The sequence below is a fragment of the Pan paniscus genome, chromosome 11, assembly GCF_029289425.2.
Source record: "Pan paniscus chromosome 11, NHGRI_mPanPan1-v2.0_pri, whole genome shotgun sequence".
Lineage (NCBI taxonomy): Eukaryota > Metazoa > Chordata > Mammalia > Primates > Hominidae > Pan > Pan paniscus.
The window spans coordinates 124,174,357-124,200,891 of record NC_073260.2 but is presented as its reverse complement, the minus strand read 5'-3'; the positions used below and the strand labels follow the sequence as shown (position 1 = coordinate 124,200,891).

Genomic DNA, 26,535 nt, shown 5'->3' with positions numbered 1-26,535 from the left:
TTAGCCTCCTTTTAGTAGAGGGAAAGCTGGGCACAAGTCATCCTTGACAAAAGTGAATGGCAATAATTAGGTATCATTTGTTTCAATACCATGTAAACTAATATGAAATGCTTCCTCATAATTCTTCACAATCAGCCTTACCTATGAGTTCAGAAACTTTAAAAGCTGTTAAACTGCTTACCAGGATTTTTAAAGCAACAAAATTCCCCAATCATAGTCCCAGCCTATGTGGTCTGGGGGATGGAGGGAAAAAAAAACTGTCTGCCCTAAGTTTCCTCTCTTCTAGGCACTCAAGAATCTCACCATTATAGTAGCTACTTAAGTTTTTAATGTCTTTGAAGACCTGTATTAAAATGTAAATATGGCAGGGCACAGTGGTTCATACCTGTATTCCCAGCACTTTCGGAGGCCGAGGTGGGTGGATCACCTGAGGTCAGGAGTTCGAGATAAGCCTGGCCAACATGGTGAAACCCCCTCCTACTAAAGATACAAAAACTAGCCGGGCATGGTGGTAGGCACCTGTAATCTCAGCTACTCAGGAGGCTGAGGCAGGAGAATCACTTGAACACGGGAGGCAGAGGCTGCAGTGAGCTGAGATCGTGCCACTGCACTCCAGCCTGGGCGACAGAATGAGACTCCATTTCAAAAAAAAAAAAAGAAAAAAAAAGTAAATATGCTTATTGCAAAGGATAACACAGGAAGCCTTTTGCAAGAGCTAACATCACAGGGAAATGTTTATTAAACAGGCAAGGAGGGAATGAGCCTCCCCAAGTCTCCCTTTGGACTGGATGAGGGAAAGACCAAGTGTGGGAGGGCCGGGGCCTGGTGCTATACACTTTGCAGTATTCCAGGCAGCATATGTCTAGTGAGAGGTACCAGGATTTAACTATAAAAGGAAAAGTGAAAAAAGATATGGTTAGGCTAAAAACAAATTAGTCCACTTGCTCTAAAATTTAATATTAGGCTATCACAGGCCCTATGCAGTGACTGGTTATAAGTATTATACCATTTTCCTTTCTTAAAAACCATTATTTGCCTACAGCCTGACTTCTTTAACCCATGTCCTGTTTGGTTTTGCAGTTGCCATGTTTTGACTTGAAATGACCAGAATAGAGACATTTTATTTCAAAGGGAAGTTTGGCCAATATGTTTCCTTAATACCTTAGCAGACAGAGTTTTGCTGCTTGGCTATTTTATATAACCTCCAGAGCAAGATGTTCTTGTAATAATGCTGCCCAGAAAGCAGCATGAATTACTTTAAGAAGCAGCTTATCCTTGTCTAATCTCTTCTTGCCGTAAGACCCTGGCGGACAAACTGACCTATTTTCTAGAGGCGACCTTTGAAGCTGGGGGGCATGTCTTTCCCACAATGAGAAGATCAAGGTGTAGTCCGGTTATATCATGTTTTCTAGAGGCGACCTTTGAAGCTGGGGAGCCTGCCTTTCCCACAATGAGAAGATCAAGGTGTAGTCCGGTTGTATCATGTGCACAGTTAGACCACCTGCTAGATTAAAACTCAACCCCACGCCTCTCTCAAGTGAGACAGCTTCACTTCAGACTCACAACAGCAAACAAATGTGTTAACGTGTATTAAAATTATTAAGGTTTGACTAACCTCACAAAACGAAGTGAAACCAGTCGATAAGCTGAAACACCTAAGCATTCTCCATTCATCACCACTAACCCACTGGGGATCCAATTGGTTAAAATACCCAAGCATGTATACAGAGATTTTCCTTTTGTCATCTGTTAGTTTAGCTAAGTAGCTCTCAAATTTTAATGTACGCAAGAATGAGTACATTGGGTTGCATGCGTACTGGACTCTGTGGGTAATTTTTTTTTTTTTTTGAAACAGAGTCTCACTCTGTCACCCAGGCTGGAGTGCCGTGGTGCAATCTTGGCTGACTGCAACCTCTGCCTCCCAGGTTTAAGTGATTCTCCTGCCTCAGCCTCCACAGTAGCTGGGATTACAACCGTGAACCACCACATCTGGCTAATTTTTGTATTTTTATTATAGATGGGGTTTCACCATGTTGACCAGGCTCGTCTCAAACTCCTGACCTCAAGTAATCTGCCCTCCTCGGCCTCCCAAAGTGCTAGGATTACAGGCCTGAGTCAACACACCTGGCCCTCTGTGGATAACTTAAACGACTGTCAAGAGCAATGTTTGCTGTAATCAGTTTTTGCTTTAGGTGTTGACTTTAAAACTTAATTTGCAAATAAGGATATGATATTAGGGTGTTCAAATAGCTTTAGCTTTCTTACCTACTTTCTTACCAGAAAAAAAAAAATGAGTTTATCTACATTTATTCCAGGTTTTGTGGGCATAAGATGAAAGAAAACCACAGAAAATTCCCAGACATCATTTTTGGCATTAATTAGGGTGACCAACTGTTCTCATTTGCCCAGGACTGAGGGAGTCCCTAAGATGTAAGGCTTTCTATTTTAGGACCAGGACATTATCAGGCACACTGTAATGGATTGATTGCCCTACCTTTAGTCTTGAACTTCTTCCTCATTGAAATGATTGTCAGGAATATGAACACATAGCCAGATATGCTGGAGAGTGGAAAAGGTATAAGTCACCCTGTGTGCCATTTGCTACTGAGCAGTAGGTGACTTGAAGGGAAGTGAAGACGCAAAGTGGAGCTGGGGGACTTTCCAAGCACCTGGCCCTGGGACATAGACATTTAGATGTTGTGAGTTAAGGCTGATACTACTATGCCTTTCAGAGCCCAAGATCCTCTCATAAACCCCACGGATCCTGTTTCCCACAATGCCATATGGGCATTATGAAAACAAAAATTATCCAGTCTCCTAGAGAGTTTAGACACCATCTAGACAGTGGTCCCTAAAGTGTAACCCTGGACCAGCAGCAGCAGCACCCAGGAACTTGTTAGAAATGCAAATTCCCAGGCTATTGAATCAGAATATCTGGGGGTGGGGCCCCCCAGTCTGTGTTTCATCAGGCCCTCCAGGAGATTCTGATACACAGAGGCCGGGCGTAGTGGCTCACACCCGTAATCCCAGCACTTTGGGAGGCTGAGGCGGGTGGATTGCTTGAGCTCAGGAGTTTGAGAGTAAGTGGGCAGCATGGCGAAACCCCATCTCTACCAAAAAAAAAAGAAAAAAGAAAAAACTAGCTGGGCTTGGTGGTGCACGCCTTTAGTCCCAGCTACTTGGGACTAATGTAGGTGGGAGGATGGCTTGAGCCAGGGAAGTTGCAGTGAGCGAGATTATGCCACCGCATTCCAGCCTGGGCGACAGAGTGCAGCCCTATCTCAAAAAAAAAAAAAAAGAAGTTTGAGAACTGCTGCCACCAACCAACTGATTTTATGGATGAGAAAACTGAGGGTGAAGAGAGGAATGGCTTGCACATGGTCACGCAGAGAGTTTTCAGCAGGACCCGAGAGGAAAGTAAGACAGTACCAGTTTTAATGGCTACCCAGAATGTTTCCCCCGTAGAACAGAGTTTCACTCCCAGGCTGAGTCCACTCCCTCAAATGTGTCTGTCCTGTGCAGCCCTGACCCCAGCCTTCTATGCACCGAAATGTCCTCCAGTCTCAGGTGACCTCAGCACTGACTTTGCCATCCACCACTTACTGCCTAGAACATCTAAGACACATGCTTCAGGAACTAACAAGCTATTAAATTGGGGGGAATAAAAGAAAAGAAAAAAAGTGTTGGTGAATAATAATAGCCTTTGTCATCACAGCCTAATTTTTGTGGTTCTTATTTAGCATTTCCATGAGGAGCTTGCCCTTCAGATGGTGGTCAGCACTGGAATGGTGAGAGAAACAGTCTTCAAGTATGCCTGGTTCTTCTTTGAGCTTCTGGTGAGATTCTTGCGCGTTTGTATCTGTGCTCAATAGGCCAAGAGAAGCACACAGCAGAAAGGAATTGACATTTTGTTCACTGAGTTGCCCCTGCTGAAAACCTGGGGTGGTTTCTTGAAATCTAATAATCTCTCACCCCTCCCATCCTTCTTCCACTAAATTGTGTTGCTTCTACCATGAAAATCTGTCGCCGTCCTGTGAGTTCTCATCACCTTCACCGCTCTCCACCTGGCCACACACCATCATCTCTCATGTGCCTCTCACAGTGACATCTTCTTTTTCCTGCCTGTATCCATTTTTGCCCTTGGCCCACCCATTCTGCACATGGCAGCCAATAGTAAACAGAGAATGCCACGCTCCTTTTAAAAACCGATCGATGATTTTCACTGCACTGAGAAGAAAGCACAAATTTGTATCATGACCTAAAAAGCCCTCGTATGATTCTGTTGTTTTCCTCCCTCTCTAACCTCATCTCACGCCACCTTCCCCCGTCATTCAGCCACATGGTCCTCTTTTGGTGCTTTGAAGATGCCAAGGCCATTTTGGCCTCACAGCCTTTTCCAGATTCTCTTCCTGCTCCCTAACTTTCACCTCCGCACCCCCAACACACACAGTTTCTATTCTTCTCTGTAGATTTCAGCTTCAGTGGAACCATCCCCAAGAGGCCTTTTCTGACCACCTAATACTGTAATATATCTTCCTCTGTTATCCTCCTTCTGAGCACCCTATTTATTTCTTTCCTAGTGCTTATCACAATTTCTCATTGTTTTTTTCTGTCTCAACGGTTAGATTTTCAGGATTTGGGTCTGTCTTGTGTATTATCCCATCTCTGACCTCAGCACACTGCTTGGTACCATGCAAGGCCCAACTAATATCTGTTGGAAAACAGAATGAAATTTGTATATCTGTTTATCCTAAAACTTCTACCATTACTCGAGCAGAAAAGCCAAAGGTGTAGCCATAATACCTTAATTTTAAAATAAGGGGAATAATAGTGATAACTATTTTTTTTGTTTAATTGTTAATGGAAGCAAAAGGATTTTCCCATAGAGGCACTAAAAATAAACATTTTGTCAATGTTGATAAACAGAGATGCATAAATGAGATGATGTTGAATGAAAGAGATCTAAAGACATAGACACCAACTATATAAAAATACATATGCAAACAATTCAGAGGATTTGGAGTAGGTTGAGATTTAGTGATAATGTTAGCTTTATATTCATTGGGTTCTTTCCCTTGTCCCATTAAGTGAATCTTTTTTTTTTTTTTTTTTTTTTTTTTTTAAAGAGAGTCTAGGCTGGGCGTGGTGGCTCACACTTGTAATCCTAGCACTTTGGGAGGCTGAGCCAGGCAGGTCACTTGAAGTCAAGAGTTCGAGACCAGCCTGGCCAACGTGACAAAACCCATCCCTACTAAAAATACAAAAATTAGCCGGGTGTGGTGGCGGGTGCCTGTAATCCCATCTACTCAGGGGGCTGAGGCAGGAGAATTGCTTGAACCTGGGAGGCAGAGGCAGCAGTGAGCTGAGATTGCGCCAATGCACTCCAGCCTGGGCAAAAAGAGCAAAACTCCATCTAAAAAAAAAAAAAAAGAGAGAGAGGGACTAAAGAGATGGGAGGGTTTCCACCTAAGCTCTAGTTTTTGTATGTAAGTTGAAGCCCACGAAAAAGGGAGAAATGCTGAACAATAGGACACAGAGAACAAAGGGCAAAGGAAACACATGAAACATCCACTGGGGAGGAAATAGGAAGCAATGTGGAATAGAGTTCAGAAGAAGTCAGGTTTATGCCACAGAAACACACCCAGGATTCAAATCCCCTGAAGTTTTGCAAAGTCCCGACCTCTGTTTTGAGAAGGGTCCCAAAGCCTGGTCCCGAATCCTTGCCACAGAACCACCTGGAGGTGCTTAGTGAAAATAAAGCAGAGATTCTTTCTCAAAGCACTAAAATTCGGAGGCTGGAGGCCAGCACTGTGCATTTACCTGTCTTCTCAGGTGACTTCTAAGCCTGTTAATGATCCACTGGTCTACACCACCTCTGTTCTGTGAATCCTATACAGAGCTACAGGTCTTTTGGAATTTGTACTCAGACAACACCAGAATTTTTTTTCATTCCAAAAGCCGAGCTAATTAAGGTGGTGGCTGCAGCTCACAAGTCTTGGGGCAAGAGCATTAACAGTGAGACGTGAGCTCCATGCTCTGGCGGGAAAGGGACTGGGCCATAAAACCCATTCCCCTCTTGTTTCTTGAGGCATGAGAAGTATCAAAACCATCAACCCATGCCTTTTATATCCTGCTTCTATTTACACATCCCACCCACCATCATGTCTCTCCATAAAGAAGATTCACTCAGCCTAGCTCTGCAAAAATGAAAAAATTACCTGGGTGTGGTAACATGTGCTTGTAGTCTCAGTTACTCAGCAGGCTGAGGCAGGAGCGTCACTGGAGCCTAGGAGTTCAAGGCTGCAGTGAGCCTTGGTCATGCCATTGCACTCCAGCCTGGGCAACAGATTGAGACCCTGTCTCAAAAAAAAAAAAAAAAAAAAAAAAAGAAGAAGAAGATTCACTTGAGTCATAATCCAGCTATGGATAATTCATACAAATAATTCATTCCCAATGCGGAATTCAGCGTTGCTTATTCTGAGTGGTTCCATGTGGCATCTTAGAGCTCTCTTTCCAAAGGAAGTTTGCATTCTCTGCAGGTGTAATGATGTCTCTGTTCTTCACAGAATCCCAATAATAGTTGGCATACCAATAGTTGGCATACCAATGGCATACCAATGGGAGAAAGAATAATCACATCAAAACTGTACTGAGCATCTTACTATATATGTGCCAGGCAGTGTTTTAAGCATTTTAAAGCATCATCTAATGTAATCATTATGCAATCTTGAGGCAGGAGGAACTTTTATTATCCCAAATTTACAGATGGGGTTGGAGGAAGGGTGGTGGCCATAAAGAGAGTCTCCAAGTCAGCCAAATGCTTCAGCAGTACCACTTCACTGCCCCTAACTGCTTTTGGCCTTGCACATTTATTTACTAGGGCTTCGTTGGCCCAGGAGAGAAAGCATAAGCTAAAGCACATGGCCCATCTTACCTCTAGGAAGTCCCTCATGGTAAACAGATGAAGTTTTTTGGGAAGAAAGCCCCTGCTGATCTAAGCATATTGCAGGGGTTTGTCAACATGCAGATCACCCAAGACACCAGTTCTACCAGCAGCCTAAAACCTAAGTCTGTCAGGTTCTGGCAGGACAGAGTTTCTGTTGCCCAAAAGGGTTAACTGAAAAGCATTGATCAAAAGGACTCTGCTCAGCATGTATGGGAGGTTCAGGGGCCAATGAGGATTGGTGAGAGCCCCCAGGGTACAGCAGCTGGCAGAAGCCTTTCTCTATGCTAGCTCTAAAGAATCAAGAGTATAGCAGAGTAACTGGGGCCTAGAAAAATCTGGAGGCAGATGAGACAATCTTAGAAAAGGAGCCTGGGGCCTTAGAAAAATGTTGCCACTGCCGGGACCTCACTGCAGCAGGGATGAGGGCAGTGGAAGTGAGTAACTACCTGGGCCTCTCTGTTCTCCCACCTAATGATCCCCTTGTTTGTGCTCCTGTTGGCCAACTCCAACTGGAAGCCAAAGGTTAAGGGGGCCTGAGTGATGTGGTCCCTCGAGACCCCCTTCCCAGCATTCCGAGACAGACAGAGAAGGACAAGAAATCCATCAGGGAGCTGGGGTAGGGGCAAATGGAAACTATTATCCCCCAGCCAGAACTTTGCAAGGAAATTGATCTCAGACTCAGACAAGGTGCCCAATTCTTCATACATTGTTTATGCATTTGCCTGACCAATGCCCAGGAAGTTATTTGAAAACCAAAACAGTTTTGTTTTGTTTTTTCCCAAGAAGCTTGAGAAAGACAACAGCTTCCTTGGCCTTAGCCAACAACCTGGGCAATTTAACACCCTCTAGTTGTGTCAATGCCCAAGTGCTAATGAACAACCACTTTGGCGTTAGAGCTGTTAAACACAATGCTTGGGCGACTTTCACACTTGCTAATGAATAAAATCCCTGTGCTTCTAGAAACTGCTGAGCCAGACCTTGGAGAAATAGAGATAAATGGGTGACATAGTTTACTCACTCAGGACATGAAGTTCCACATTAAGGGGTTCTTTAGAGGTACCCTTACTTCAGATGGGCCACAAAGGCCCATATAGGGGGAAAGATTTCTGTGCCTTGCCCCACTCAACAGGGCCAGGCCTCCACTAGTGTTTCTACTGGATGTTCTTCTCTGGAGATCTGGAGGACACAGTAGCTGGCAAGCTGCTGACAGTCTGGAAAGAGGCCATTGGTTGGAAGTGTGGTATTGTGAGAATTATTTATTTGGTTGTAGGATGGCCAAACTCAGCAGACAGGAGCCAAATACTGCAGTGAGTTCTGAAAGCCTTAGTGCTGGGATGGTTAGCCTGCCCAGAATCAGCATTGGCATTGCCCAAAACAAAGAGGCCTTATCTTCTTAAGTCCTTTGTTAGGAGCATAGTGAGAGAGAGGCTTTTTTTGGACAAAAATGGGTCCAGTTCGCACCCTTCATTCGGGTCTTCTCACCAGGTGCATGCGGCCCTGTGGGATAGGAAGCCATCTCTGTGTCCCAAACCAAAGAGGATGCCGCCATGAGGAGAAACCATGGTTTCTATACTGAGCTTTAGGATTTGATGTCCTTAGGTCTTCCCTGAGCTGGCCATGGCATTGTCTGAAAACATGAAACACATAAAGCCTGTGTCTCTGGTTTTTTCTTATTTTGCCTTCCCTTTGTTTTTTCTGTTTGTTTCCATGCTAACAAAAATTGCCAGTGCTGCATGCATCCTTAGAAACTGAATTCTGCTGTTGGTGCATTAACGTTCTCTCATGTAGCTCCTGGGAGTGGAAGTCCCCTCTTCTTCTAGTCTCAACACAGAGGGCAAGTGTGGGTGGTTCAACTTCCAGTGCCATTATTATTAGTAGTAGTAGTAGCAGTATTGCAGTGGCTGTCTGAGTAATCTAGACGCATACATGAAAATGATTTCAGAGTGTAGGGACCCAACCACAAGACCTCCTAGTCTTCCCCATGTTCCTAATAGTGTAAGCAACTTCCAACAAGGATAAGACTCACCCTCAGATGGTGTCAAGGGGGCCCATATTGACCTGTGAATCTCCTGGCCCCAAGAAGATGTCCAAAAAATAAGCATGATCTTGATTTAAAATTGTGGTAGGCATTGAGATAGTATTATTCTAGTCATAATGCAGACAGTCACCAATTCACACAAGGATATCTATATATAGATACGATATGTGTATGTATGTATATCCATATAGATATATCTGTATATAAATATCTTTGTGTCAGTTGATGAATTGTTTGCATTATATATGTAACCACAGTATACACCAGTTTGTGTCAATTGGTGACTTGTATTGACACAAAGGTATCTATATAGAGATACTAGATATAGATAGATAATCTGTATATATATATTTTTGTGTCATTTGGTGACTGTCTGCATTATGTAACCAAAAATTAGACTTATGGAACTCAAAATTTCCCCTAGAGGTAATGCTTCCCCTGGAGGCAATGTTCTAAATAGTGGTTCTGTTTCCAGCTGGCCAACATTTCCTGCTCAATATATAATATAGCTAAAACTTACAGGAGCAGAAGATAACTGCTGGAAACTATAGAACTGTTTCTGGAAAAACTGTGCTCCCTCAAGAAACACTGAAACTCAAGATAGGAGGAACATTTCTCCCATGTTCTCCTTACTGTAGTTTCAGGAACAGAAAAGACTTTAGTTCTCATCAAGAACCTTGTGATAAACTGTTCCTTTCTGAGTCATGTGTTCTGTCCTATGACAGAAGACACCTTGCTGGTTACGGGAGCCCAGCTCAGGTCTGCCTTCCAGGATGCAGGCAGCTGAGAACACTGTAGCTAAAGAATTAAGCTCCTGGCTTTGTCAGCAGCAAGAAGGGAGCCTCTGACTTGGGGTCAAAAAGAGGACACCCTTCCCACCTCCCGCCACCATGGTAACCATTGGTGTGTCTGCAGCATTTTAGTCCAGAGCTTGCTCGGGCACCACCAGCACAGATAAAGTGTCAGAAAATCCATTGTTAGAGAGCATTTCTGTGAGTCTTTCCCCCTTTTCTGCATTGTACAAGCAGGTCACCAATCTCCATGTTGACATTTCCCCCATCCCCCTCCGTAGGTGAAAAGCATGGCCCAGCATGTACATAACATGGACAAACGGGACAGTTTTCGGAGGACTCGTTTTTCTGACCGTTTCATGGATGACATAACTACTATTGTTAATGTGGTCACCTCGGAAATTGCAGCCCTTTTAGTAAAACCACAGAAGGTAACTGTATTTAACTCTTTATTTTCTAAATTGTTTACCTGGAACATATATTACTTTCATAATCAGAGAAAAATAAGCATCATTTTAAAACAATAATTAAAATATAACTAATGACAGTTAAACGCAGTATGTTATACTGGACTGGACCCTGATGTGGGGCTGGAAAATTGTTATAAAGAAATTACACACATGAGGCCAGGGGTTCGAGACCTGCCTGGCCAACATGGTGACATGGTGAGACCCTGTCTCTACTAAAAATACAAAAATTAGCTGAGCATGGTTGTACATATCTGTAATCCCAGCAACTGGGAGGCAGAAGCAAGAGAACTGCTTGAACCCGGGAGACAGAGGTTGCAGTGAGCCGAGATGGTGCCACAGCACTCCAGCCTGGGTGACAGAGTGAGACTCTGTCTCAAAAAAAAAAAAAAAAAAGAAATTGCAATATGGACTGTGGTTTAAATTATCATATCAGGCTGGGTGCAGTGGCTCACACCTGTAATCCCAGCACTTTGGGAGGCCAGGGTGGTCAGATCACTTGAGGTCAGGCATTCGAGACCAGCCTGGCCAACATGTTGAAACCCCGTCTCTACTAAAAATACAGAAAATTAGCCGGGTGTAGTGGCACGTACCTGTAATCCCAGCTTCTCGGGAGGCTGAGGTGGAAGAATCGCTTGAGCCCAGGAGGCGGAGGTTGCAGTGAGCCGAGATGGTACCACAGCACTCTAGCCTGGGTGACAGAGTGAGACTCCATCTGAAAGAAAAATGTAGATATGAAAGATAATATTTTTGCTCTTAGGAAATACACCTTGAAGTGTTATGGGGTAAATGGGCATGATATTTGCAACCCATTCTCAAATGGTTCAGAAAAAAATGTTTTTATGTTCGTAGAATGATAAAACAAATGTAGCAAAATGTCAAGTATTGATAAGCTTTGTTAAAGGGTATACAGTAGTTCTTTGTACTATTCTTGCACCTTTTCTGTAAGTTTGAAATTGTTTCAGAATAAAAGCTAAAACATATATAAAATGAAATAAATCAAATGTTTAAAAGGCAGCTACAAAAATCTTAGGAAGCAATGTTTATTATTAATCGCTTTGTCGTTATTGAGAATGTGCATAGTACCAAGTGCTCAGGAGATTTTCATTCGGTTATTCCTCATGGCAAACTTTGTTGGAACAGCATGGTATCTCCACATTGGCAGGTGTGAGAATAAGGCACAGTGAGGTTGATAAATTTTCCAAAAGTCACACACAGCCAGCAGTAAAGCCAAGACTGGAGATTTTAAACCCGGATACTGAGTCACGTAAGGCACCCAGGAGGAGTGGCCACGTGGAGAATGCGGAGAGAGTTCGAGGACCTCTCAGCGGCACGGTGGCAACCTGTTTATCAGGTCCCCATCCATCCCAGTGACTTGACTGGTCAGCATGGCCTGAATTTGCAAATTGCATATTAACAAAAGCAAAATAGTTTCAAACCATATTTTTAATAGTGTCAAAGGAAATTGATTTGTCATTCTGAGAATAAAGGACATAAACATGAAAAACTGAATCCCAGGTTGCTCTGAAGCACTGTAAAATCCCTCATAAACAGGAGCACTGAGAAATAATACAAATTAAAAATTTTAAAAATAGGCGTAGCTTATTAATTGGGATTCATGGAGGAATTTACCCTATGGAGTGAATACACCCTGTGGAGTATGACTCTGACCTCTCTTAGGCTGGAAATGCTGCCTAATTGGGGAATAAATTTCTTAGGTAAAAACTAATTCTTTTATCCTGATTGGATTTTCTGTAATAATCCTTAAAAATTAAGAAACTGTCTCATTGAAAACAGTAAGTATTTTTCAAGTCAGTTTGCCAAAAAAAAAAAGAAAATAGTTACAAAAAAAAAATAGTTACCAGGATATTAAAAAAAAATAGGATCCAACATAGTATATGGAGAATGAGCTTAATTATACACATATAAATATGCACGTAGAAAAAAGAGTGACTGGAAAGAAATGCACCTAAATATTAACAGTACATGAATAATTACTTGATTCAACCTCACAGTCATGGCTTTAGTTAAAGGAGACTCAACTACTTTGCCCAGTGTCACCCAGAAGGACAGTGGCTGAAATAATAGGACCTGTCTCTCCCAGTTTTCCCACCAGTGACCTGGAAGTTCAAATCCAGAGTGTACCACAAAATGATTTGGGTGTTTGTTTGTTTTTAAGGAAAATGAACAGGCAGAAAAGATGAACATCAGCCTGGCTTTCTTCTTGTATGACCTTCTCTCCCTCATGGATCGGGGCTTTGTGTTTAACCTCATCAAACATTATTGCAACCAGGTGAGTGTCCCCCCCGCCCCCCACCCCCGAGCGAGCCATTTTGTTCCTTCTCATATAATGGGATGTTCGTTGCCATGGTACGCTGTCTTATTCATTACTGAGTTGGCGTGAATCCTACACATCCTGTGTTTTGCAGCACGTCCCTCATGTCTGTGCCATGGACATTCCTCAGACATGCTGGTTTACCTTGATTCCTGGAGCATTTACCGACAGTGTAGAAGGGTCAACAGATTCATCTGTGGGAATTAAAATTTGTGATATGATCTGAATCTTCAATTTGACATTCAACAGAAAATTAACATGGCTATACAGTACTTTCAGTCTTTGACAAGTCCTTGCGCTCCCAGTCTGAGGTCTCTTTTCACATATTAGGGTAATTAATTAAATTGCTGTTGTGATGCTCCGACTTGAAAGAACTTTTAAAGTGTTCTTAAATAAAATCATTCAAAGAGATTTAATTTCACTGAGCACATAGCAAATATTTTATAAACCTCTATCAGTGCCATCCCCCCAAATTTTTAAATGGAATTATTCATGTGCTGTCTCCCTCAAACTACCCTAACGATAGTAATATAAATAGCAGTTATTGTTGCTGCTCCTCTCCTTCCATATCCCTAATCTAGCCACTAGTACCGTCATTACTGCTACTACTACCACCAGCCACCGCCATTCTCATTACTCCCATGCCCACTGTCACCACCTTCTCCACCATCACCACCCCCTACCACCTCCACCATCACCACCACCTCCACCATCACCACCACCTCCACCATCACCACCACCTCCACCATCACCACCGCCACCATCACCACCACCTCCACCATCACCACCACCATCACCATCACCACCGCCACCATCACCACCACCTCCACCATCACCACCTTCTTCACCATCACCATCACCACCACCACCACCTCCACCATCACCACCACCTCCATCACCACCACCACCACCTCCACCACCACCACCACCTCCACCATCACCACCTCCACCATCACCATCACCACCACCTCCACCATCACCACCTGCACCATCACCACCACCTGCACCGTCACCACCACCTCCACCATCACCACCACCACCTCCACCATCACCACCTCCTTCACCATCACCATCACCACCACCACCACCTCCACCATCACCACCAGCTCCACCATCACCAGCATCTTCACCACCACCACCACCTCCACCATCACCACCTCCTTCACCATCACCATCACCACCACCACCACCTCCACCATCACCACCACCTCCACCACCACCAGCATCTTCACCATCACCACTACCTCCACCATCACCACCACATCCACCATCACCACCACCTCCACCACCACCACCACCTCCACCATCACCACCTCCTTCACCATCACCATCACCACCACCTCCACCACCACCAGCATCTTCACCATCACCACCACCTCCACCATCACCACCACCTCCACCATCACCTCCACCACCACCTCCTCCTCCACCATCACCAGCACCTCCACCACCACCACCACCTCCACCATCACCATCTCCTCCACCACCACCACCATCACCTCCACCATCACCACCACCTCCACCACCACCACCACCACCACCTCCACCATCACCACCTCCCCCATCTTCACCATCACCATCACCTCCACCATCACCACCACCACCACTTCCACCATCACCACCTCCTCCACCATCACCACCACCTCCACCACCACCACCACCTCCACCATCACCACCTCCTCCACCACCACCACCATCTTCACCACCACCACCACTTCCACCATCACCACCTCCTTCACCATCACCATCACCACCACCACCACCACCTCCTCCATCACCACCTCCTCCACCATCACCACCACCTCCACCATCACCACCTCCTCCACCCCACCACCACCTCCACCACCACCACCTCCTCCACCACCACCACCTCCTCCACCATCACCATCTCCTCCACCACCACCACTGCCACCTCCACCATCACCACCTCCCCCATCTTCACCATCACCATCACCTCCACCATCACCACCACCACCACTTCCACCATCACCACCTCCTCCACCATCACCACCACCTCCACCACCACCACCACTTCCACTATCACCACCTCCTTCACCATCACCATCACCACCACCACCACCTCCTCCATCACCACCACCTCCACCACCACCTCCTTCACCATCACCAGCACCTCCACCACCACCACCACCTCCACCACCACCACCACTTCCACTATCACCACCTCCTTCACCATCACCATCACCATCACCACCACCACCACCTCCTCCATCACCACCACCTCCACCACCACCACCTCCTTCACCATCACCAGCACCTCCACCATCACCACCACCTCCACCACCACCTCCACCATCACCATCACCACCACCACCACTTCCACCACCACTGTCACCACCTCCTCCACCACCACCACCATCTTCACCACCACCACCACCACCGTCACCATCACCACCACTTCCACCACCACTGTCACCACCTTCTCCACCACCACCATCTTCTCCACCATCACCACCATCGCCCTGCCCACCTCTAGCAATATTATCACCTTTCCTATCACCTCCAATATCACTACCTCCTCCACCATCACCACCATTAGCTCCACCATGACCACCTCCTTCACCTCCACCATCACTTCTTCCACCATCACCATTGTCACCATCATCACCACTACCCACCTCCACCACCATCACCACCTCTCCCGTCACCACCACGTTCTCTGTGGTTAGTCACTTAGTGACTTTAGATAAGTTTTTCCAATTTTATGGGTCTTAATTTCCTCAGTTTTAAAATAAGAAGGGGAGGTTTGAGAGATTTGAGGGCTGATCAAGGAAAAGGATAGGACCATAAAAAGCAGTGACATACAAGCTTCATTGAGCAGCACTTGGACAGGGTTACATAAGAGCGGAAGCCCCTCCCAGCATGAGAACAGCCATAGGCCTGCAGTGAGGAGGGGACCATCCGGAGGAGCAGGGGAAATCCCAGGGGGGAGGAGGATTAGGGCAGAAGCTTATAGATCTGGATGAGGCTGCTCCACAGCACAGTAGGGAGTCTCGGGGTCAGAGAGCTCCAAGGGCTGTAGCAGCTTAGGGCCCTGTATCTGCAAGGCTCTATCTTATCATTAGGAAACAGCTGTCCATCGAGATTTTATGGGGTCTGCAAAGAAGGCAGGCACTAAATGGATGAAAATCTGCTTATTTGAGCTATTTTTGTTAATGACTGGGCATGGTAAAATTTGAGTTAGGTATGAGCCAAGGGATCAGCACCAGTCTACAGTGAAGAAATAAACAACCGAGGGGCCAATACACAGAAACAATCTTTGACTTGTTTACATAACACCTCTCCTCCAAAAAAAGAAAAAGACATGACTTTTCTAAAGGAAGTCCTGTCTACAGCCATACCACCCTGAACACACGCAGTCTCGTCTAAGGGAAGTCCTGATAAGGAAGCAGAATAATAAAAAAGAATCCTAAGGAAACATCAGAAGTCCCCAAGCATCCCCATCCCATGCACCCTGACCCCTGCCCTACAGCGGATCTTCTGTCCCAGGACCCACCAGAATAGAATGGCAGAGGGACACTTCACTCCTCCTTGCCCTGCCTCTTCAGTATTTAGGATTCCAGGTTAGTCTGTTTTCAAAACTTTAAGTTGAGTGTGTGAAAGATACCCTAGATCACCACTGCAGACCCAGGCTCAGCTACTTACATGCAGGCTATCTTCATTCCCAACAGGGAAATAAGGCAACCCAAGGTAGATGTCTGCCTTCCCTGCAAAACTCATGTTTTTATTTTCTCTTTCTCTTTCCTTTCTTTTCTCTTGCTCACTATCTTTCTCCTTAAATTCTTTCCTTTTCTTTTAGTTACCATTTCTTTTTTGTTTCTCTCCTTGACTCAAATGCCAAAGACCCCTAGACCGGGAGTCAAGAAGCCTGCGTGCTGATTCCTGGGACACCATCAATTACTTCTGTGATTGGGAGCCTCAGCCTTTGAGGCATTCATTTCCTCATCTGCAAAAAAACTAGGCTGGATTAGATTTATCCACTGATTCTGTGGTCTGTGTCTGCTGGTGACATCCACGGATGTTACTTAGCACCATTAGTGGCACTCAGGCCTCAAAAGGTCACTGACCCCCATTCGTGGTGATTTAATTCATTGATCCCAGCTCTCTAGATACAGGATGAACTTCATACCTTAAGCAAGTTGTATTCTTACAAAGTCGTCTGACTTTATCATTTTGCATAACCTATTACGTTTTCTGCCATCTAAAGATTTTGTGGCAATGGATATAACCTTAGTCTTTTTTAATAGTCACTAAAAATAGACAAATCCATTTCCTCAATTACTGTCTGTCACTTACAATGAGCCACTAAGCAAACACCCATCCCTTGGGTAGGGGCATTGTGGGTCTTGACCTTTGGGAAGGATGTTTTTGGAATGCACCTTACTCCTCTTTTCAAAACATCACTCAAATTATTTTTGAAATGTCTATTTTTTTTCTTTTGAGATGGAGTCTTACTCTGTTGCCCAGGCCAGAGTGCAGTGGCACAATTTTGGCTCACTGCAAACTCCGCCTCACAGGTTCAAGCGATTCTCCTTCCTCACCCTCCCGAGTAGCTGGGATTACAGGTGTGTGGCACCACTCCCCGCTAATTTTTGCATTTTTAGTAGAGACAGGGTTTCACCATGTTGGCCAGACTGGTCTTGAACTCTGGCCTCAAGTGATCTGCCTGCCTCTGCCTCCCGAAGTGCTGGGATTACAGGTGTGAGCCACCACACCCAGCCTGAAATGTCTGTCTTGAATGATGTCTCAAGGAACCTATGAAAGATACCCATAGTGGGGCCTTCTTCAAGTGCCAGTGTGTTGTGGGTTCAAGTTCTGATAGCCGGCTGGACCCGACAACTGTTAATGAGTAACCTAAGTGACAGGCACATGACCAAGTTCTAATCCCTTCAGTGTGCTGGTGGCTCCACTGGTCCAAAGTCAGCCAGGAGTGCACATCGAAAGGTTATGGGATCTGGTAACTGTGCTTACGTAGAAGTCATATGTTTGGTTTTAAAATAATATATAATGGCATTTACTTATTTTAAGTGGATGTCTAACTATGAATTAATTCTGTAGGCAATATGTCCCACCACACATTGGCTGCTTGTAAAATGGCTGAAAATATGTGTTCATTTAAATTATATTGTTTAGTCTGTAATCCCAGCACTTTGGGAGGCCAAGGCGGGAGGATCACCTGAGGCCAGGAGTTCGAGACCAGCTTGGCCAGTATGGTTAAACCCCATCTCTACTAAAAATTCAAAAAATTAGCTGGGCATGTTGATGCGCAGCTGTAATCCCAGCTACTCGGGAGGCTGAGGCAAGAGAATCGCTTGAACCTGGGAGATGGAGGTTGCAGTGAGCCGAGATCATGCCACTGCACTCCAGTTCAACAGAGCAAGACTCTGCATCTCTCTCTCTCTCTCTCTATATATATAGAGAGAGAGAGAGAGAGTTTAAAAAACAAACTACTCTTGAAGTGAGTGAAGAGGAGGCACGTCCATCCCAAGGATGATGCTTCATATTTCTGTGCTGGGGTGGGGGGTGATAATGATGAAATACTGAGGAGCTTAAGGTGCATCAGCACCCCTTCCTTCCCCTACTTTGCCTTTAGAGGAGCTGCCTCTGAGTCTGGGTCTTTCAGTTGTTCACCTTGCCTCGGGCGAGCAAGGGGTCTCTTCCAGACAGTCACCTTTGTCTGCTTTTCACTGCTTGCTTCATGGTTTATTTTTTAAAGGAAGATTTTTCCTAAAAACTCTTCTAGCTTTGTTTCTCTTTCTTCTCCGTTTCATCCTCTCTCACTCTGGGACAAGCTCCTGGAGTTTTTTGCAGGTACTATGTACTTTCCTAAACAGTTTGATGCCTTTCTCTAGGGAACTGGTTCTACAACTTTCCAATGGGGCCTTTAATTAGAAACTACGAGAGAACACTTGTAGCATAAAAGTCATCTAGTCATATTCTATTAGTTTCATACAGGCTCATGTGAGGTCAACTCCTTTCATTTAGTTTCTCGAACATAGTAGAGTTTTTGTAAAATTAATTATGTTACAGTGAAGTTGTACCTCAAGATTTTCAGCACAGGCTTCCCATGGTATTAAAGATTTGATAAAGTAGAGATCGGGATAAGAATCCTCATTCTGGACAGCTACTAGGCTAGAATCACTAAGGGGAACAGTAATGAATGAAAATTTATTAGACCTCTCTGTAATGCAGAATTTACCATCTGTTGCACTATCCCATTAGTTTTTATTAAATTGATTGCCTTAACCTGGAGAGAAAGGATATTTTTGTGTCTGCCAACCTCAGCTCCACTTACCTTGTAATAAATGTTTCATTCCTCTTTTCATTTTTCTTCCCAGCTGTCAGCCAAGCTCAGTAACCTTCCAACGCTCGTTTCCATGAGGCTAGAGTTCCTGAGAATCCTCTGTAGCCACGAACACTACCTCAATCTCAACCTTTTTTTTATGAATGCTGATGCTGCTCCAACATCTCCTTGTCCTTCCATATCTTCCCAGGTAATAAGACAATTATTTAACTAAAAGAATTATTCAAGCTATTTCATTTAACTAGCTCAGTTTAATCATGTATTTCCTATAAAGGTTAGTCTTATTAATTTGACGAAAAATCAAACTATTCAAACCAGATCAAGTATGCTACCCTGAAGTTACACCACTAGCTAAGAGTTAACAATCTAAGTAATTGGTTTCTCCCCAGGCTCAAGGCTCCCTGATCAGGTTAAGTAAAGCAAAGAATCCAATAAGCCCTATGAAATTTAGAAACTCATAGAAAAGTCTCAAATCTTCCTTTGTCTGACATTAGCCAATTGTTATATTATGCAAATAGAGGATTCCAAAGTAAATAAGTTTTGGAAACCATATATTCACCAGGTTTCTTTGCAGTAGGCCCTCTAAGAGGCTTTAACTTGTTCGTGTCAATTGCAAATGCAGGAGAAGCAGAAGAGGAGATGGGAGGAGGAGTGCATGATAAGCAGTGATTCCCCGAGTGATTTAACATGGAATCCCCACCCCACTTCGTACACTTTTTGAAATGTTTCTCTGGAATAACTTTAAGAACATGCTGTTTGATAGTCACATTCCATTTATAGGGAACACATCAGTAGCTCAGAGCATCAGGCAAAATTTCTCATGATTAGGTTATATTTCTGTTGCGTATTCCTTGATACTAGTACAAAAGTGAAGGCTTGTCTTACTAATTGAAAAAAAAATCTTAGCCATATATGCCATATGGCATGATCCAGATATTAGCTACATGACCATCTTACTGTGAACAGGGAAAGATCTGACTCACAAGCAGCAATTCAAAATGTATAAACTTTTTGCTCCATCCTGCCCAGCAGCTTAAGTCCTAAAACTTCCCTGGACTAAGCTCACCCTAGGTTCTTTCCCACATTCCCCTTCTGACTGCCCCAGGGAGTGGCCAAACCCAGGGGCCAGGCTCACAAAACCAGGAAGGATTTCTAAAGACACTTTAGATGCTCTTAATGAAATATAAAGTGTGCTCCCAGGATACAAATACAGGACAGGAATTACTGAGGACCAGTAAATCTAATACTTCCCTCCCTGACATCACTTGTAGTTCCAGGCCAGCAAAAGTCTGACAATGTGCTTAAGCCAAATTCAGAAGTGTAGCTGAGGCCGGGCACGGTGGCTCACATTTGTAATCCCAGCATCTTCGGAGGCCAAAGGGAGTGGAATACTTGAGGCAGGAGTTACCAGCCTGACCAACATGATGAAAACTCATATCTACTAAAAATACAAAAATGCATCAGTTGTGGTAGTGTGACTGTAATCCCAGCTACTTGGGACGCTGAGGCGTGAGAATTGCTTGAACCCGGGAGAGGGAGGTTGCAGTGAGCTGAGACCATGCCACTGCACTCCAGGCTGGGTAACAGAGTGACACTCTGTCTTTCAAAAAAAAAAAAAAAAAAAAAAGAGGGTACCTGAGTAAGCAGGGCCTTAAACAAAGGGGGCATTTGGTTACAGAGGAATTGCCTGTTCCCAGCCCCAGGACTGGGTGAGGTTCTTATTTCTCTGTCCAAATTTTATCCTAGGATTTTTATCTTCAGCTTTTGATTTCAGGTGGGAAAGGGAGCGTCATGCATTTTTCAACAGACCCAGGGTGCTTTATTTTCATCTTTCCTGCTGGGCAGTCTTCTCTCTGTGGGTATGGGAAAGTGCAGTAACCACTCTGTGCCTCAGTTTCCTTATCCGCCTTATCTGGCACCAGCAGTACCTACCTCACTGGGGAGGGCTCACGAAGCCTGGCTGGGGCAAGGACTCAGTAAACACTAGCCATTGCTATTTTCATTCCAGTTCTTGTGGCTCATAAAATGGCTCCTTACGTTTCTGTAGAACTCAAGCTCCTGCTCCAGTTTCCAGGACCAGAAGATCGCCAGCATGTTCGATCTGACTTCCGAGTACCGCCAGCAGCACTTCCTCACCGGGCTCCTCTTCACAGAACTGGCTGCTGCCCTGGATGCCGAAGGGGAAGGGTATGTTTCTGGCATTTAAAATGGAAGATGAAGCCAAAAAAACAGATGTTCTTTAATAAAATTTGCAGTCTAGCTTCTCACACTTGGTAAAAAACTCTACTGTAGTCGACCAGTTCTGAGGAGTAGAAACATCTGTCTTGAGAAAATGGTACCCATAGGCACAAGGCACAAGAAAGGCCTTTCTTGTGTAGAAGGCACAAGGGATGGGTAAGAACTACAAAATGACTTTTCTTGGTCAACTATTTCAGTGGAATTTACCAGTTCTGCTATAGCAGGTTTCCCAAGGGTGCTTTGATTAGTGAACTCCCTAGGAACAAAGCCGTTTTTAACAAAGGGGATAGCATGCAGAGGCAACCACAAGATGTCACTTGGTTCAAAGCTGATGAAGGAAATAATGGCTGCTGAGAAGGCAGCTGTCCCATGCCCAGATTAGGTTTCTTGCAGACAGTGCTTCTCAGGCCAAGAGACACCACACATCCAGGGCTTCTGAATCCTTTTACCTCTTATCTATCTGATTACTCAGGGACATGTGGCAGTATCTAGCCTAGAAGTCAACAGACAGAGAGAGAGGTAGACCACCCCCTTCTTTCCTTCTCTCCCTATGCTCCGTGAGCTCATGGAATCAGAAACCCACAGCCTATCTGATTGGACTGAAAAAGATAATGCCTTCTAAAATATTATTCATTCCGTTCAATAATTATTGAATGCCTTCCATGGGACAGACACAGGTGTTAGAGTACATCAGAGATATATCAGTGCACAAAACAGACAAAATTCGCTGCCCCTCAAGAGCTCACCATCCAGGCACTCAGATTCAAAGATGGTTAGGATTGCAAAGTAGTTGAGATTCAACACTTCTGGTGTTTAGATTAGGCATACAGAATTGCAGGAGCTTGCCCACTATTCCATAACAGAGAACGAAATCTAAAGCCATGGTCTTCCCAGTCCCTTCCCAGGACCCACTCTCCTATACCAAACCATCTCCCTGCACAGGGAACCTGTTCCCATGACTCCTATGCTAAAGAAGTTTCCAGAATAATGTTTGCTAATTAATGGTAGCATTGCTGTATGTTATGGATGGATTTTTATCTAAATGGAATTTCTCAAGTTCTCTCAAAGTGCTTACAATTTAGTGAAGGAAACAGGAGGTTCCTGCATGAAACAAATACAGGAGCACATCGAGTTCGTGCAACTGCAACAGTCACATGCGTCCCAAGCGATGTACCCATGCTGACACCGCTTAAGTGACTCTATGTCTGTGTCTCCTGGCAGGATAGTGTGGGGAATCTCATGCTTTTAGCTCTCAATTCTGCCTCCTTCCAGATAACCTGGCCTGAGTATATCCTTTGAGAACTTCACTTTCCATGGCTTCAATTCTATCTTCTCTTCTCAACTCTAACTACATTTCTCCCAATTATCTCAGTAGAATATTCTACCCTACAACTAACATAAATTTCCACAGCAACAAAAAGTGCACCAAACACTTATGCTAATAAGTAAGATACTGAGAAGAAAGTTTGAACACAAAGAAAATTGCCTTCATGCACAAACACGTACATACATTTTCTTAGTTGTCCTTTAATAGCAGTACTTTAAGTGATTTCTAGAAACATCTTTAGTATTTACAATAGCGTAGTTTCTATTTTCTGTTTTCATTCTAGCTGGAAACAGCCATGACATTCTGTTCTGGATTCCTTGTAAAATTGTTGCTGTTATATTACTAGCAACAAGGTAGAGTATATTCAGAGATAATCATGTAATTATGTTTAATCAGGTAGATACATTCTTCAAACACACACACACACACACACACACACGCACGCACACATGCACGCACACACACACACACACAGTACCCTTTCTCCCCCAAAAGAGTAATTAACAGTGTAACTCCTTTGGCAGCACAGTAATCCCTGATTGTTGGGTTGTCAGTTACTCTCCTGGAAAGTCATTAGATATACTGTCACAACTTCATCATGTAAGCTAAAACCTCAGAAAAATGTCATGCTTCAACAATACTTCCTATTGATCAGCACTTTTTTTTTCTTTTGCTTCCAAGACAGTTGGTAGACTTGCCAACACCTGTACATCCATGGGGCAAGGGCCAGAAGGATGCATCTCAGTACCTGAACCCCTAGGGAGCTACAGCTCCAGTTTCCACTGGGTTTCCCTTGGATCTCTGACACCTGGGTATATCCACATCGTTAAATCCACAGTGTTTTCCAAGCATTTAGAAATTGTCTATCATCTTTGTGTTAAGCCAGCAAATTGCAATGCCTAATTCAAAACACAACCCATTGCCGGGACCACAGACTAAGAACAAGAACAACTTTTGAAATGCAATTTACAATTATCTTACTTTAGCCACAGTGCAAGAGTCTGAGTCATTTAAAATTTTGGTTAATATTTTCTATATAACGTTGAATTCTGACGTAGCCTTATTTTGTTTGAAAGAAAAAAATGTATATATATATATACATTTTTAAAATCTGGATTCTTTTTTTTATTATTATCATACTTTAAGTTCTAGGGTACAGGTATACAACATGCAGGTTTGTTACAGATGTATACATGCGCCATGTTGGTGTGCTGCACCCATTAACTCGTCATTTACATTAGGTATATCTCCTAATGGTATCCCTCCCCCCTCCCCCCACCCCATGACAGGCCCAGGTGTGTGATGTTCCCCACCCTGTGTCCAAGTGTTCTCATTGTTCAGTTCCCACCTATGAGTGAGAACATGCAGTGTTTGGTTTTTTGTCCTTGTGATAGTTTGCTGAGAATGATGGTTTTCAGCTTCATCCATGTCCCTACAAAGGACATGAACTCATCCTTTTTTATGGCTGCATAGTATTCCATGGTGTATATGTGCCACATTTTCTTAATACAGTCTATCATTGATGGACATTTGGGTTGGTTCCAAGTCTTTGCTATTGTGAATAGTGCCGCAATAAAAGGATTATAAATCATGCTGCTGTAAAGACATATGCACACGTATGCTTATTGCGGCAAAATGTATATTTTTAAAATTGAACATCTATGACTAGGTTCCAGTTACTCCACTATATATTTTATTTACTTTTTATTATAGTATAATTTATATAAAGGACCTGAATCCTAAGTGTAAAGTGCAATTAATATTTCCTGTGAATATATTTAAGTAACCACCAGTCAGATAAAAAATATAATATTCCATTATCCTCTCTCAGTTACAGGCCCCCCTCAAGTAACCACTATTCTGACTCTTATCATTAGAAATTAATATTGCCTGTTATTGAATTTCATAGTCTTTTGCTGAATGTTGTGACTGTGACATCCTTTAGTGTGGTTGCATGTGTCAGTATTCATTTTTTTTCAACTGTATGTCATATTCCTTTGTCTACTATAATTTCTCTTCTGTAAATTGACATATGGGCTGCTTTCTGTTTGTGGGTATTGGATATTATGAAAACAGCTGCCGTGAACATGCCTGTGCGTGGTTTTGGGTGGACGTTAGAACTCATTTCTTTGGGGCTATAAATACAGCCTATTTTTTATTTTAATATACTGCTCTTGAATAGTTTAATAAATATGTGTACATGGTCTTAACAAAATGTCAAAAGAATATACTCTGCGCTAAGAAAAGAAGAGCAAACAATTCAAAGCAGGAAGATGGCAGGGAATAACAAAGGTGATAGCCAAAATAAATGAAATAAAGAATAGAAAAACAATCACGGAAATCTGCAAGATGAAAAGCTTGTTATTTGAAAAGAGCAACAAAATTCACCAATCTTTAGCTGAGCTGACCAAGAAAAAAGGAAGAAGACTCAATTACTAAAATCATAATTGAACGATTCAACACAATCATATCACAAGAGACCTTACAGAAATAAAAAGGATTATAAAAGAATACGATGAACAATTGAAAGCCATCAAATTGATAACCTAGATTAAATGGATAAATTCCTTAAAAGGTACAAAGTACTAAAATTGACTCCAAGAAGATATAGAAAATCCAAATAGACCTACAGAAGTAAAGAGATTGAGTTAGTAATCCAACTTCCCACATACACCTACTATGTACCCACACAAATTAAAAATTTAGGCTGGGCGCAGTGGCTCATACCTGTAATCCCAGCACTTTGGGAGGCCAAGGCGAGTGGATCACCTGAGGTCAAGAGTTCAAGACCAGCCTGGCCAAGGTGATGAAACCCCGTCTCTACTAAAAATACAAAAATTACCTGGGTGTGGTGGCAGGAACCTGTAATCCCATCTACTCAGGAGGCTGAGGCAGAAGAATCATTTGAGACTGGAAGGCAGAGGTTGCAGTGAGCCAAGATCATGCCAATGCACTCCAGCCTGGGCAACAAGAGCAAAACTCCATCACAAATAATAATAATAATAATAATAAATTTTAAAATTTAAAACTTCCTACAATAAAAGCTCAAACCTGGGGGGCTTTACTGATGAATTCTACCAAATATTTTTAAAAGAATTAATTCTAATTTTTTACCAACTTCCAGTCTTCTCTTCCAACGAATGGAAGAGGTGGAATACTTCCCCACTTGTTCTATGAAGCTAGCATTACCCTATACTAAACCAGACAAAGACATCGTGAGAAAACTACAGGCCAGTATCTGATGAATATAGATGTAAGACCCTCAACAAACACTAGCAAACTGAATCCAACAGCATATAAAAAGGATTATACACCATGGCTAAGTAGGATTTATCTCAGGAATGCAAGATAGGCTTCATACCTGAAAATCAATTGTTGTACCATATTAATAAAATAAAGGACAAAACCCATACAATCATCTTAGTAGATGCAAAGAAAAGCATTTAATAAAATCTAATAACCCTTCCTGATAAAAACACTCAACAAACCTTTTAGGAAATAAGAGAACTTCCTCAACTTGACTTAAGGGCCTCTGTGAAAACTCCACAGCTAATGTGACACTTATTAGTGAAAAACAGTGCTTTATCCCTAAGATTAGGAACAAGACAAAAATGTCTACCCTTGCCACTTCTATTCAACATATTAGGAGTTCTATCTAGGGCAATTAGGCAAAAAAATAAAACAAAAGACATCTAGGCCAGGCATGGTGGCTCACACCTGTAATCCCAGCACTTTGGGAGGCCAAAGTGGACAGATCGCTTTGAGCCCAGGAGACTGAGAACACCTTGAGCAACATGGCGAAACACCATCTCTACAAGAAATACAAAAATTAGCTGGGCATTGGTGGCTTGTGATTGTAGTCCCAGCTGCTTGGGAGGTTGAGGCTGGAGAATTGCTTGATCCCAGAAAGCGGAGGTTGTAGTGAGCTGAGATCACGCCACTGCACTCCAGCCTGGGCCACAGAGTAAGACCCTGTCTCAAAAAAAAAGAAAAAAAGAAAAAGAAGAAAAGAAAGCATTTAAATTGGAAAAGAAGTAAAACTATCTCTATTCATAGGTGGCATAATCTTGT

At 43.4% G+C, this 26,535-nt stretch overlaps 1 protein-coding gene across 1 annotated transcript in view; it reads left to right on the top strand.

Annotated features, from left to right (window-relative positions):
* DOCK8 (dedicator of cytokinesis 8) overlaps positions 1 to 26,535 on the top strand; it is a 249,536-nt gene that overhangs the window by 169,823 nt on the left and 53,178 nt on the right. Inside the window, exons 24-28 of the mRNA XM_008963393.4 lie at positions 3,741 to 3,836; positions 10,057 to 10,206; positions 12,422 to 12,535; positions 18,934 to 19,089; positions 20,947 to 21,086. Of these exons, the coding sequence (XP_008961641.3) occupies positions 3,741 to 3,836; positions 10,057 to 10,206; positions 12,422 to 12,535; positions 18,934 to 19,089; positions 20,947 to 21,086 (656 nt within the window). The remainder of the gene's footprint in view (positions 1 to 3,740; positions 3,837 to 10,056; positions 10,207 to 12,421; positions 12,536 to 18,933; positions 19,090 to 20,946; positions 21,087 to 26,535) is intronic.